The 13196-nt window shown below is 51.1% G+C and overlaps 1 protein-coding gene across 6 annotated transcripts in view; it reads left to right on the top strand.

Moving 5' to 3' along the window:
• Nucleotides 1–11692, top strand: part of PRDM11 (PR/SET domain 11) — a 132748-nt gene extending 121056 nt beyond the window's left edge. For 5 of the 6 annotated variants that reach the window (XM_055281826.2, XM_063641827.1, XM_063641826.1 and 2 more), the window contains exons 7-8: nt 893–1519; nt 2670–11692. In XM_055281826.2, coding sequence (XP_055137801.1) covers nt 893–1519; nt 2670–4834 — 2792 coding nt within the window. In that variant the 3' untranslated portion in view covers nt 4835–11692. Of the gene's footprint in view, nt 1–892; nt 1973–2669 lie in introns of those variants that run through there. The other variant, XM_055281829.2, reaches the window with a different exon arrangement.
• The last annotated feature ends 1504 nt before the right edge of the window (nt 11693–13196 follow it).

Here is a 13196-nt window from a genome sequence, read left to right as displayed (position 1 = left end):
ACAAGAAATCAGTCTAAAATAATTTATGGTTGAGGAGCTCACCAAAATCTTTGAAACAATTGAAAGTAACTCAAAGTGAATTGAAGTAATTCACATGATAGAAATAGGCAAGGAAACGTCCTTTGAATTGCCAAGTAAGGAGACATGGCTATATTTCCAGACTGCTTTGGGTCATTGTGGCTACCTTGTCCTTTATCTTGTTGGAGGCTGCCATGCTGGAGCCCTCAGCGCCATAGGTCTCCTTGTCTTCCCCTTTCTTCTGCCCTTAGTTGTCAGTGAGAACCACAGAAGTTCAGATCGTGCTTTCTCACATGTTCCTAGTCTGCTGATTGCTGGGAGAATTAGAAAGGACAGTTGCCATAGGATGGACTTTGCCTTAAGTGGGCTGTCTCCAGAGCAACAAAGGAGGAGGAAGGAGTGAGGCCTATGGTGTTTCACGTGTACCTTTTACCAAGTCAAAGCAGCCATCTTGTCATTGCTAGGGCTGAGGGGAAGCTGCAAAGGCTGGGGGAGTTGATACTCACTTGGCTCTGAGGTATGTTCCCACCACCCAGTGTGATTAAGTGGGATGTTGTTTTCTAGGGTCATAGGAAAGAATGTTCAATTACTCTCCTTTATAGATTTCTCTTAACTTATAACCATAGAGCTTGTAGACATGAGGCTTCTTGGAAACTGTCTCTTTATAAAAGGTCTTCCCACCGTTCAGGTCCTACGAGTCTAGCTCTGATGGACCACTGAGTGATTCATATCTCCCCTTTGCAACACTTGCCCCAAGAGCCCAGATCTAGAGGGATGTGTCAGGTGACCTAACAGGAGGCCTCCTTTGTTTTCTGTTGGTTTCTCCAATTTGGGGGTTTTCCCCATTTCCTTACACCCTGGTTTTCCTTCCTAGGAGAGAAGAGGTTGCAGAGGGAGAAGTCTGAGCAGGTTCTGGATAACCCAGAAGACCTGAGGGGTCCCATTCATCTCCCTGTGCTGAGACAGGGCAAAAGTCCCTACAAGCGTGGCTTTGATGAGGGGGACCTACACCCCCAAGCCAAGAAGAAGAAAATTGACCTGATTTTCAAGGATGTTCTGGAGGCCTCACTGGAATCTGCAAAGGTGGAAGCCCACCAGTTGGCCCTGAGCACCTCACTGGTCATCAGGAAAGTCCCCAAATACCAGGATGACGCCTACAGTCGGTGTGCAACAACCATGACCCATGGTGTGCAGAATATAGGCCGGACCCAGGGGGAGGGGGACTGGAAGGTCCCCCAAGGGGTCTCCAAGGAGCCAGGCCAATTGGAGGATGAAGAAGAGGAGCCTTCATCATTCAAGGCTGACAGTCCTGCTGAGGCCTCTCTTGCATCTGACCCTCATGAACTTCCCACCACCTCTTTTTGCCCTAACTGTATTCGCCTAAAGAAGAAGGTTCGGGAGCTCCAGGCAGAATTAGACATGCTTAAGTCTGGGAAACTTCCTGAGCCCCCCGTATTGCCACCACAGGTACTGGAGCTCCCAGAGTTCTCGGACCCTGCAGGTAAGTTGGTTTGGATGAGATTATTGTCGGAGGGCAGAGCACACAGTGGGCTTTGTGGAGGGTAGCCTAAAGCTCTCTGTGGAAACCACATTCTGGGAGACCTGAGGAGTGTAACGTGGAGGTGGCTGCCTCCGTGAGTGGGAGCCGAGGTCCTCAGTGTCTCTGGCAGGCCCGTCGGCAGCTCTGCCAGGTGCTCCGTGTGTTGCCCTTGTATCCTCCATGTCAATAAAGGAAGTTCCGCTGCAGAAGGGTTGTGTGCTGTGTTCTTGACCCGTTGCCTTTCTCTGGTACTGGTGTCTTACCCCAAAGCCCAATTTCAAAGCCCAGTCTTTCTCTCTCCCCAGTCTCAAGCAGGGTGTCCCACTGGAGAGATCTCATGGCTTCCCTAACTTAGTCCAGGAACACAGCCTTGTTCTTCTCTTCCTGAATCTCTGTCCTGACACACATGGTCCCAGTTCCCTAGCCTGGAGTTTTAGAAGGATGGACAGTGAGGGGATCCAGGCCATTCACCTGCATGGCTTTGCCCTATTCTGTTGGCTACCTGGGTCTCTAGAGTTGGTCGAGAACTAGGGAGGTTTTCTAGTTCATATCTGCAGCTGAGGGAGACTGTTTACATAGCACTTACTCTTTTAACCACGTCCCTTAGCTCAGAATGAGGTGTTTCTTGTATTCAAAGCATGCCTCTGAACTAAACTGCATTTTGATCCTGAAATCACTTGGGCCATATCCAAGATGCCTTTGTTCACATTAATGAAGGGCAAATGAATCCCAAGTCCTTGCTATAGAACTTTGGAATGTGTGATGTGCTTTTCCTCCTCCATTAGATCTACTCTCCTAGCTTGTGCTGTCCAGTTGATAGGGGGCATTTAAATCCCTCAAACACCCACACATGGAGGGCAAGGGCAGGCAGCCTGGAACCTGGTGGGTGTGACAAGGCAACTGTGGACAATCACAGGGAGAGTAAAAGTCACATGGGCAAGAAGGAGTGCTCATAAACTAATTCTGGGCTGGGATTCAATCTGTCATAGGCTTCCACGGACTTCTGTTTCCCACGTTGTGGCACCTACCTTCGAGGAGTGTTTCCTGTGGATTTGGGAAAAGCTTGTTTTTTCCACCAGGTATAAATGTTTCTTTCCCATTTGTTTTTCAGCCTCAGAGAGCATGGTCTCCGGCCCTGCCATCATGGAGGATGATGACCAGGAAGTCGATTCAGCAGATGAATCTGTCTCCAATGATATGATGACTGCGACGGATGAGCCCTCCAAGATGTCATCGGCCACCGGGCGCCGAATCCGGCGCTTTAAGCAGGAATGGCTGAAGAAGTTCTGGTTCCTGCGGTACTCCCCGACCCTCAATGAGATGTGGTGCCACGTCTGCCGCCAGTACACGGTGCAGTCCTCACGCACCTCAGCCTTCATCATCGGCTCCAAGCAGTTTAAGATTCACACCATCAAATTGCACAGCCAGAGCAACCTGCACAAGAAGTGCCTGCAGCTGTACAAGCTCCGCATGCACCCGGAGAAGACAGAGGAGATGTGTCGCAACATGACCCTGCTCTTCAACACCGCCTACCACCTGGCCTTGGAGGGCAGGCCCTACCTGGACTTCCGGCCCCTGGCGGAGCTGCTGAGGAAGTGTGAGCTCAAGGTGGTGGACCAGTACATGAACGAGGGAGACTGCCAGATCCTCATCCATCACATCGCCCGGGCCCTGCGGGAAGACCTGGTGGAGCGCATCCGCCAGTCACCTTGCCTCAGCATCATCCTGGATGGGCAGAGCGACGACCTGCTGGCCGACACGGTGGCTGTCTATGTTCAGTACACCAGCAGTGATGGGCCCCCGGCCACAGAGTTCCTGTCCCTGCAGGAGCTGGGATTCTCTAGCACAGAAAGCTATCTCCAGGCGCTTGACCGGGCCTTCTCAGCCTTGGGCATCCGGTTGCAGGATGAAAAGCCAACTGTTGGCTTGGGTGTAGACGGAGCCAACATCACAGCCAGCCTCCGTGCCAGCATGTTCATGACCATCCGCAAGACGCTGCCCTGGCTGCTGTGCCTGCCCTTCATGGTGCACCGGCCCCACCTGGAGATCCTGGATGCCATCAGTGGGAAGGAGCTCCCATGCCTGGAGGAGCTGGAGAACAACCTGAAGCAGCTGCTGAGCTTCTACCGCTACTCACCACGCCTCATGTGCGAGCTGCGGTCCACGGCGGCCACGCTCTGTGAGGAGACGGAGTTCCTGGGGGATATCCGGGCAGTGCGGTGGATCATTGGCGAGCAGAACGTCCTCAACGCTCTCATTAAGGACTACCTGGAGGTGGTGACCCATCTCAAGGAGGTCAGTAGCCAGACCCAGCGAGCAGACGCCTCGGCCATCGCACTGGCCCTGCTGCAGTTCCTCATGGACTACCAGTCCATCAAGCTCATCTACTTCCTGCTGGACGTGATCGCTGTGCTCTCGCGCCTGGCCTACATCTTCCAGGGTGAGTACCTGCTGGTGTCCCAGGTGGATGACAAGATCGAGGAGGCCATCCAGGAGATCAGCCGGCTGGCTGACTCCCCGGGAGAATACCTGCAGGAGTTCGAGGAGAATTTCCGAGAGAGCTTCAACGGGATCGCCATGAAGAACCTCAGGGTGGCTGAAGCCAAGTTCCAGTCCATCAGGGAGAAGATCTGCCAGAAGACCCAGGTCATCCTGGCTCAGAGGTTTGACTCCCGCAGCCGGATCTTTGTGAAGGCCTGCCAGGTGTTTGACCTGGCTGCCTGGCCCAGGAGCAGTGAGGAGCTGATGAGCTATGGCAAGGAGGATATGGTGCAAATATTTGATCACCTGGAGGCCATCCCGACCTTTTCCCGGGATGTCTGTAGGGAAGGGCTGGACCCCCGGGGTAGCCTGTTGATGGAGTGGCGAGAACTCAAGGCAGATTACTACACCAAAAATGGCTTCAAAGACCTGATCAGCCACATTTGCAAGTACAAACAGAGGTTTCCACTCTTGAACAAGATCATCCAAGTTCTTAAAGTCCTCCCCACTTCCACCGCTTGCTGCGAGAAAGGCCGCAATGCCCTCCAGCGAGTTCGCAAAAACCACCGCTCCCGCCTGACCCTGGAGCAGCTTAGCGACCTGTTGACAATCGCTGTAAACGGACCACCAATTGCCAATTTTGATGCCAAGCGAGCCCTGGACAGCTGGTTTGAGGAGAAGTCTGGGAACAGTTACACGCTGTCCGCAGAAGTCCTCAGTAGGATGTCTGCGCTGGAGCAGAAGCCAGCGCTACAGACCATGGACCATGGGACGGAGTTTTACCCCGACATTTAGGGAGCTGGCGCTGCAGAGTTCACTAAGCTGTTGAATATTTTTTTAATCTATACTCATAAGCTTTGATATATTATATAAATATATATTATATTATATTATATATATATATAAACTCACACTGAAAATTTTTAAAAACCAAGGTGACGCGTCCACCAGAAGCCACTGGGAGCTTTCAGAAAGGAAAAATGTTGGAAACTGACTCTTGTCTACAAAATTTGGCAGCTGCAACATACATGGCAACTCATTTTCACTCACAGAAGCACGTGCTGGGGCCTCCTGTGTTCCCACCTTACTGTCCACCAACAGCATAAGCTAGAATGACAGGTCTCTGTCATCACCTTTAGGTAGCTCATTTTGTTTATGTTTTCATTTGCGGGTGGCGGTGCTCTGGGTTTGGGTTTATGTTCTTGCCTTTTCTTTTTTCATTTGGTTTTATGATGGGAGGGAGCTCCTCGGCCTCCTCACTGACATTCTGGTCCAGCTGAATCAGATCTCTGACTTAAGTCAGGGTGGGTTGTCTGTCTGCATTTGGGAGGCGGCGCGGGGGCGGGGGGGCGGAGGGGGTTGACTTTTCTCCCTCCCCACCTGACTTCAGCTTGAGATATTTTTTTATTCATTTCCTGATGAGGGTTCCTTCACTGTCCTACAAACAGAAGTGTCGGTCAAACTGTGACACTGCCACACCTCACCTCTGTTGCCTCATCCATCCCTGGGTCGTGGATCCCTTCCTTCCAGCCCCCCTGGAAACTCACACTATTACCCATTATACAGAAGGCAACATCGCCTCGCCGCCGAGCTTGAAATCCTGTGGAAGGGAGAAGGGGTAAGCTTTTAGCATTCCTGTTTTTACGAGGTGGAGGATAAAACAATATAATTCCATCCAATCCAGGGCTTTTGGGGAGATGAAGAGCCAAGAAGTCCAGACCCCAACAGGGGAGTGATTTTTGGCTAAAAAACAAGTAAAATGAAAAGTACATATTCGAGTTACATGGATTATTTATACTTTTTCTTTATGATCATATCATGTGTTGAGGGTATTTTTTTTTCCTTTAATAATCAAGAAATGCCTGCTATAGTTCAGTGGCAGGAGGTGTCAATGCAAATTGTGCCCTAAGTTATGCATAACTCAAATGAGAGTCTGTAGAGATGTGGTCCTCCTTTTGCAACAAGTCTGATAACATGCTACGTGGTCATAGGAAACTGGGGAATGTGTCTCTGCCTGCAAACTCTTCCTTTTTTGAACAGGGTAGAGATGTCCTAAAGAAATGGAGAAAAGAGAGGACTCTCAAGGCATCAGCCTACACACACACACACACACACACACACACACAATCACAATATACAATATAAGCTTTAGAAATAGCCACTTGCCTACTCCCTGGGGCAAGTAGTGGTTTAAACTAGAGGAGTCTGATCAATGCTCTTTCATTCATTTAACTACCGGTATACCTCGCAAGGGAGTTTTAGAAAATGTGCGTGAGCTGTTAAAAACTTCTGTTCATGTTCCTACATCTGATTTATGCATATTTTATATGCAGAGGTCCTATCACGTGGATGCAGGTCATTTTGGGGGAGGGAGGAAGATCTGAATTATATACCTGTGGTCAGTTCTCCTGAGAGCTTCATCTCTTGGTTGGCAGAGGGTAGTGTTATCTGGCCACAGGCAAGGCCCCAATGTCTTCAACCTGCTTGGTTCAGACATTATAAAACTGTGGTGGCTTCCTTCCTTCTTGGTTTATGTTGTCTCTGAGGCCTCATGCCACCGTTGAGAACCACAGTGGAAATGTCATCAACACTGAACATGTTATAGCCCTTTCTTGGTCCCACCAGTCCCTTCATCCCCCACCAGTCCCTTCCCCTTCACCTCCGTGGTCTTGGTGCTAAGATAACTTTAGAATCATTGCTGCTAGTCAATAGCTTTTCATTATATAAATATATTATATATATTATATATTATTTTTGAAACATTTTTGTTTGTTTTCAACAGTGATGTAGCATGTTAAAAAACAAAAAAACTGGGTTCCTCCAACTGTCCCACTGCCAGGCCTCATATGCTGCCTTCTTCAACAAATCAATGCACCCCTGCCTGGTGACATCCACCCCACCTCCCACCCCAGTTGCACACATGCTTCCCCACCCTCCTCTGAGCAAGAAGACAGTTAGCAGGAACTAGCAAGGAAAGGCTGAAAGCCCCCTTCTGAGGCTTTGAGGTTCCCAGCCCCATTCCACTTCCCCACTTTAAACTGATGTCTCCCTCCATCTGCTCCTCCCATCAGGGTCAAAACCTGACTGTGGTCAAGTGGGATGCTATTGCAAAGCACCAGGTCCCACCTGGCCTAGCCCCAGCCTCGGGACTTCCTCTCCCCTCACACACGCAAACTGCTGTGTCTGGGGAGTTTCACTGAACATTGCAGAGATTAAGAAGGGTTGAGGGCAGAGAAGGCTGGCAAGACAGGGCTTGGTGAGGGCAGAAACAGTAGGTTGGGATCCTTTCTTCTAGCCAACAGTTGCCTTACACCTTACATTGGGTAATGGGTAGGGAGGAGCAGGCTAAGGCTCCCACTCACTTGAAAACCAGGAAGAGAGAACCAGTGTCTTCCTGAGCACCTGGTCAGTTGGAGCTACTCTTTTTCCTCTCAAGAGATCGTGGCCAAAATGAGCTAAAATCTTCAGCTAGAAGGGGAAAAGCTTATGGGCCAGTGCCAGTGCCTACCCTGTAGTTCCTGAGAAAGCTGAGAGCAGGTGACCCGCTTCTGGCCTAGCAGAATGAGCTGCTATGCACAGCACGCAGCTGCAGGGGTCACCTCCTGAGCTGGCCACCAGACCTTGCAAAAGCTAACCTCTCATGTGGTCTTGAAGTTAGGTTAGGGCATCCCTAAAACTCTGGGTGCTTGTGGCTTCTGCTGAATTTAGCCATGCCAGGGCTGTGGCAGACACTCTGTAGGCCACATTGCCATGGGACAGGGAATAATTTGGGTGATACACCACTGCAATTTACACAGGGTCTCTTCTCAGCTTGGATGCTCCCTGGGAGGCCCAGTGCTTCTGTCCTGTGAATTCTGCGTGTGATTACCCATGATTTCTGTCACAGGCATTTCCCACTCTTCTGCTTGCTTGAGAAGCACCTGGACTGATGGGACACTCAGGGTCTAGCCCAGGGAGCATATGCTTGGCTAACCTAATCTCCCCTTGATGTGTATACAGAACTGTGGAAAAGCAGTTGGTGCATCCCAAATGTTGTTACTTCAGACAAGACAGAGCCCTTTAACCCAGCCTCTGGCTTAGGAGTGATGACTACAGGCTTAGAATGAAGTGTGTCTCTGGGGCTGAGACTTGGCATAACTGGGCTGGCTGATTAGTGACTTTCTTTGGCTCGTAGGGATGGTGGGAAGTGAGATCAACCTTGAGGCCTAGATTTGTGGCCAACTGTGCCAAGGAGATACCTGGCAGAGCCTGGGAGCCAGGGCCCTTATGATTGACATGATCTGCTTTTCCTTCATGGAGGACAAAACAAAAGATCCACTGCCGTCTAGTATCTGTGAAACACGAGGACAGCCCAGTCACGTCTGTAACTCTTGCCATGTCAGAATCCCCAAGTTTTGCCTGCCTGCTTGAATATGAGAGTCCAGGCATCAGAAACAGCAGCCTTATTTAATTTAATTTTTTTAATGACTGGCCCTGTGATACTAGGCACATCCTCATTTCCCATCCTCACTTGGGACTGAGAGCAGGCTCAAGCTCCAGGGTCCCTGGATGGCAAGGTTCAGTGCTGGGCCCCGGAATCTATGGCACTTGGGGGTCTCTGACCTCAGCCTCTGCCACATGTTTCCAAGTTGAGTTGTTTTGCTGAGGGGGTCCTCCCCTTGAGTTGCTTATGCCAACCCTTTAATTTAGGAAAAGGACCTTGTAATTACTTAAGGTAATGTTTAAATGTTTTCCATTCATTTGGAGGTGGTGCCAAAAGGGGGGGAAGCAGGCAGAAGGCTGGAAATGATAGCTGAGACCCTGCCGTGGGCCCACAGCCCTGGCCCAGCCGGCGCTGAGGGGCTGATGCCATGTTACTTGATCACTTGGAGCCTGATGGGACCCAGGAGGTGGCCTGAGGGGTTGAAGTATAACTTCCCTCTTCTGGATCCCCCCTTTCACTTTTCCTTCTACCCCCTCTAGGAATGGGAGTTCTAGACCTAGGTCTGCTTTTGGCTTTCAGTCTGGGTTGATTTCCAGTCGAAATCATGCTTTTTCTTGGCCCATAGGTCCAATTTTGGCAGAAGGCATTGGACTTGTGCCCCCTCCCTGCTTCAAGAGGCAGATCTAGCCAGGCCAGGCTGGAACAGCTGAAACAGGCAAGCCAGTCCTCCTCAGACAAGAAAGGGGTTTTCAGAGGGCAGTGGTGTGCCCATTCCAGACACTAGTCTTCTGGGGAGGTGGTGCCGTGTCATGGGTTCTAGTCTGGCCTCTTCCTCAGTCCTCAGGAGGACCCAAGAGACTGGCATGGTCCTTCTCCTGCTTGGAGGGAAACCCATCTCCCACTTGGTGGGGGCCCTTCTCTTGCCGTCTGTTGGTTAGGGTGCTTGAGCTGAGTGGATGGTGCTATGATATTTTTAAGGAGCCTTTGAGGCAATCTTTGCATGTTAGCCAGAGGGAGAAAAGGTGCCCTTTTGGGAGGAAAATGGTACGCCCCTCTGCTTCCATCTGGCACTCCCTTCCCCCGCACCCCTTCAAGTGGTATCGCCCTGGAAGTACCTATGCAATCCAGTCTCCCTAGGAGAGAGTGCATGGAAGCAGGGGTATGTGCAGTGTAGAATACAAATGCTACAGCATATATGTTGTATATATGGACATATACAGTACATATACACGCAGAGTAAGAGAGTAAATCACGTCTATATATCTATAAATAATATCCTATATATTTATACATTTCTATGTTTTAAATAGATATAAAAATAGAGTCTATAGAGCTGGGAGAGCAGTGGGAAGCCTGGCGCTGTGTTGTGCAAAGGGGAAGGGAGCACGGCCTTCGGAGAGGGAGCCGGGGAAGGCCAGCAGGCAGGGTTGGCTGGCAAGGGGGCCTCCTACCCGGAGTGTGGGAGAGGAGAGTGGCTGGGTCCCGGCTTGCTCCATGCACTTTCTCTCCTTTTCCACAGGCTTGGTCTGAGGTTGGAAGGAGATACCCCCTGAGCTCCAGCTGAGGTGCCCCCTACCTCTCCCCACCCCCACAGCCTACGCTTAGGCGGTCACTGCTGCTTGGCAGTAAGACGTGGTCTCTGACTCCTGGTGGAGGGACCACTGCACAAACCCCTTCAAAATCCTCCCCCACCAGGACTGAGCAGCGTCAGTGGCAATAGGAAAGGTGCAAACTGGATCAAGAGCTGGTCCAGGAAAGATACCGCCCCTTCCCTCTTAGATGCTTCTGCTGCCCCTAGAGGCCAAGCCCCTAAAGTGCAGCCGTCCTGGCCTCCTCCACTTGCTCAACCACTGTCAGGAGGAGAGGACGGGGGCAGCGTGAGCATCGCCAGACAGCGCTGCCCACCATCCACAGGCTTTCTGGCCAGGGCAGGGGGCATCAGCTAGCAGGAAACAGTGGGAGAGACATATCTGCACAGTCATAAATTCAATGGTTACTCCAGTCCAGAAGCAGGGCTTTGGCCCAGCCCGCTCCGCGCAGCAGCTGCTGCTGGCTGTACTCAGGACAACGCTGTTTCCCCTCCAGGTTTAGTTCACATACACTGTTCGCATTCTGTGACTTGAGGCAGAGGCTGAGCTGGGATACCCCAAGCTCATCCACTTTCGTTGGGAAGGGCGCCTCCCTGGGTTTATCACGAGCTCCTAGCCCGAGCCGGGCGGGGATGTCTGGGGGCCACGCGGGGGCACAGGTGCAAGCTGGCAGCATGACGGAGGGCTTGTGCAGCCCTGACGGGACCCAGAAGCCCATTTGCTCCTAGTCTCCTCTCTGTTTTTTTCCTCCTGGAGGTAGGAGAGAGGGCCTGGCCAGGCACCGGATGATGGAGCAAGGGCAGCTGCATGCTCCCTCTCTCCAGACCAGCCTTCCGCCTTTGGGGTCCGAAGGGGCATTTGCTCCCATCCTGAGCCTCCTCTGCCCCTGTCTTGCTCTTCCCCACCATCCTACAAGTACCTCAGTCTCCAGCAGGCCCACCCCTCCACCCGCAGCCCAGGGCGGGTCTGTTCTGCCAATGCCCACCTCCTTGAGCCACAGTTAGCTGCCAACTGGGTCTTGGGACACCCTCCAGTACCTGGCTCAAGAGAGACCAGGCCGGGCCGAGCCTTCTTCCCACTGCAGTGGACCAGACCCACGGCCAGGGGATGGGCATCCCCAGGTAGCAATCCCACAATGCACTGTACCTCAGAGAGAGAGCACGCCAGGGGCACCAAGGGACCGAGCCCTCTGTCCAGAGGGGGACAGCGGTCACAATACTGCTCACCAAAAGACAAAGGCCAGGCTGCCCTCGGGCACCTGTCAGTCTTCACTTTTGTCTCTCCGGAAGAACCAGCAGTCTGATTCCGTCTATTTCAGCCCCCGCCTCTCTCCTCTCCACCCCCACGCTGCTGAACCTTTTTCATGTCAATCACAAAGGAAAAATAAGTGGGGGTGGGGGGAAATACCTAGGAGTCTATTATCACATACATATTAATATGTTAATACTTTCTTTCTTTAAAAAAACCCTCTTGATGTTATTATTTTGCAGACTACGCTTTATAGTACCTGTGTGACGGGACCTAGAACACTGGATACAAATAGAGCTATGTTGGTTTATCATAATATGTACGCAGAAACTTTCTTTTTGTCATATTATCCTTGTAATGTAAGAAGATTGTTAATAAAAGCATTTAAATTTACTTACCACTGTTGAATTGCTGCCTCCTTGCCTCTATCCCCAGCCTGTGCTCTGGTTGACTCAGAACGGGCCCCACCGCAAGGGCTTAGGTGTCAGGATAGGAGCCTGCCTGCTGCCAGGTTGGAAGGAACTACAAGAGGCCACTAGCCCCTTCTTGCTGCTCTCATTGTTCCCTCATTAGAGTCTCCTTCCAGCAAGTAACCTACGTGCCTCGCCCACCAAGCAGGCCAAAAGAGGTGTGACCGAAACCGTTTAAAATAAATCTCTCTGCCCCCATATGCATTCATCCCACAAGAATCTCCTGGAGGCAGCACACAAGGGCTGTTGCAGATAAACTGTTGTTCTCATTCTCCCTCAAGCTGCCTGGCATGGTTCTCTACTTGTAGACCTGTCCCTGGAGAAGGGTCTTTCCTCAATGGTTTGTCGTTGGCACTGGTATAGGGGTGATGAGTGATGCTTTCCCCACATTGTTTTACAAAAATTAGCATAAATCCAGTGAAGACACATAATACGTTTTAATTTTTTCCTCCTGAGCTGCTCGGTCCTCCTACTCCCAGTTTCCCTGCCCTGCCCATTTGTCTTCCTTTTAGGAGCCTTCCTTGTTCCTTTTTCTTAACCTCTGTCTTCCGCCATTTTCCTCCCAGCCCTTGAAGGCTTCCTTCCCGTGGTTGATCACTCAGAGGCCTCCTGTTGTGAAAGCCACCCTACAGACCCCATGGAACAGTCTAGTTTTCTTCTTCCCAGAGGAGGTGTAGGGAAAGAAGGAGCAAAGAGACATAGCTGTCCACACCCAATCAGCCCAAGGGAACCAGGCTCAGGTCCGCCCCCATGCTGGGCTACACAGATTTGGCCCACCTTTGCAGCAGTATCTGGAACATGTTAATGATTTCATCACCAGGAAGCAAGGGAAGGAAAGATTCCCCATTTGCACTTCACCATGAAGTTGGTCTCCCCAAAGTGGGGCTTGTAGGAAGTGATAAGGGGGTGAGGTCTATTCCATTCCCCTGCTCCCTCTTCTCCCCAGCTTCTCCTGTCCCTCCTTCCCCAAGATTCAAGGGCAAGTTGAGTTCAACCCAGAGAGGACTTAGGAGAATGACAAGCTGCCTGAAGACCTGAAAGGCTACCATGCCACAATTTCTAGAATGATCTTTTAAAACTTAGATTCAGTCATGGCATCTGCTCTGCCTAACACCTTCCATTGGTTTCCCATTGCCCTTATAATTCAATCCAAACTCCTAATTATGACCCATCAGCCCTGCACGGTGCAGCCCTGCCTACCTCCCAGCCTCATCTTGTCCTCCCCTGCATTGGGCTCCAGCCACACTGCCTTCAACTCACTAAGCTCTTTTCTACCTCGGGATCCTCTGATGCCATGAGGCCCCTGCCTGGGATAGCTTTCCCAGATGGTTACATGACTGAACTCTTCTCCTCTTTTAGGTCTCATCTAAAATGCAGCCTCAAAGGGGTCTTTCCTGGCCAGCCTATCTAAACTGTGTAATTACTCT

Source organism: Symphalangus syndactylus, chromosome 6 (assembly GCF_028878055.3).
Source record: "Symphalangus syndactylus isolate Jambi chromosome 6, NHGRI_mSymSyn1-v2.1_pri, whole genome shotgun sequence".
Taxonomy (NCBI): Eukaryota; Metazoa; Chordata; class Mammalia; order Primates; family Hylobatidae; genus Symphalangus; species Symphalangus syndactylus.
This window is presented reverse-complemented; position numbering and strand designations above follow the sequence as displayed.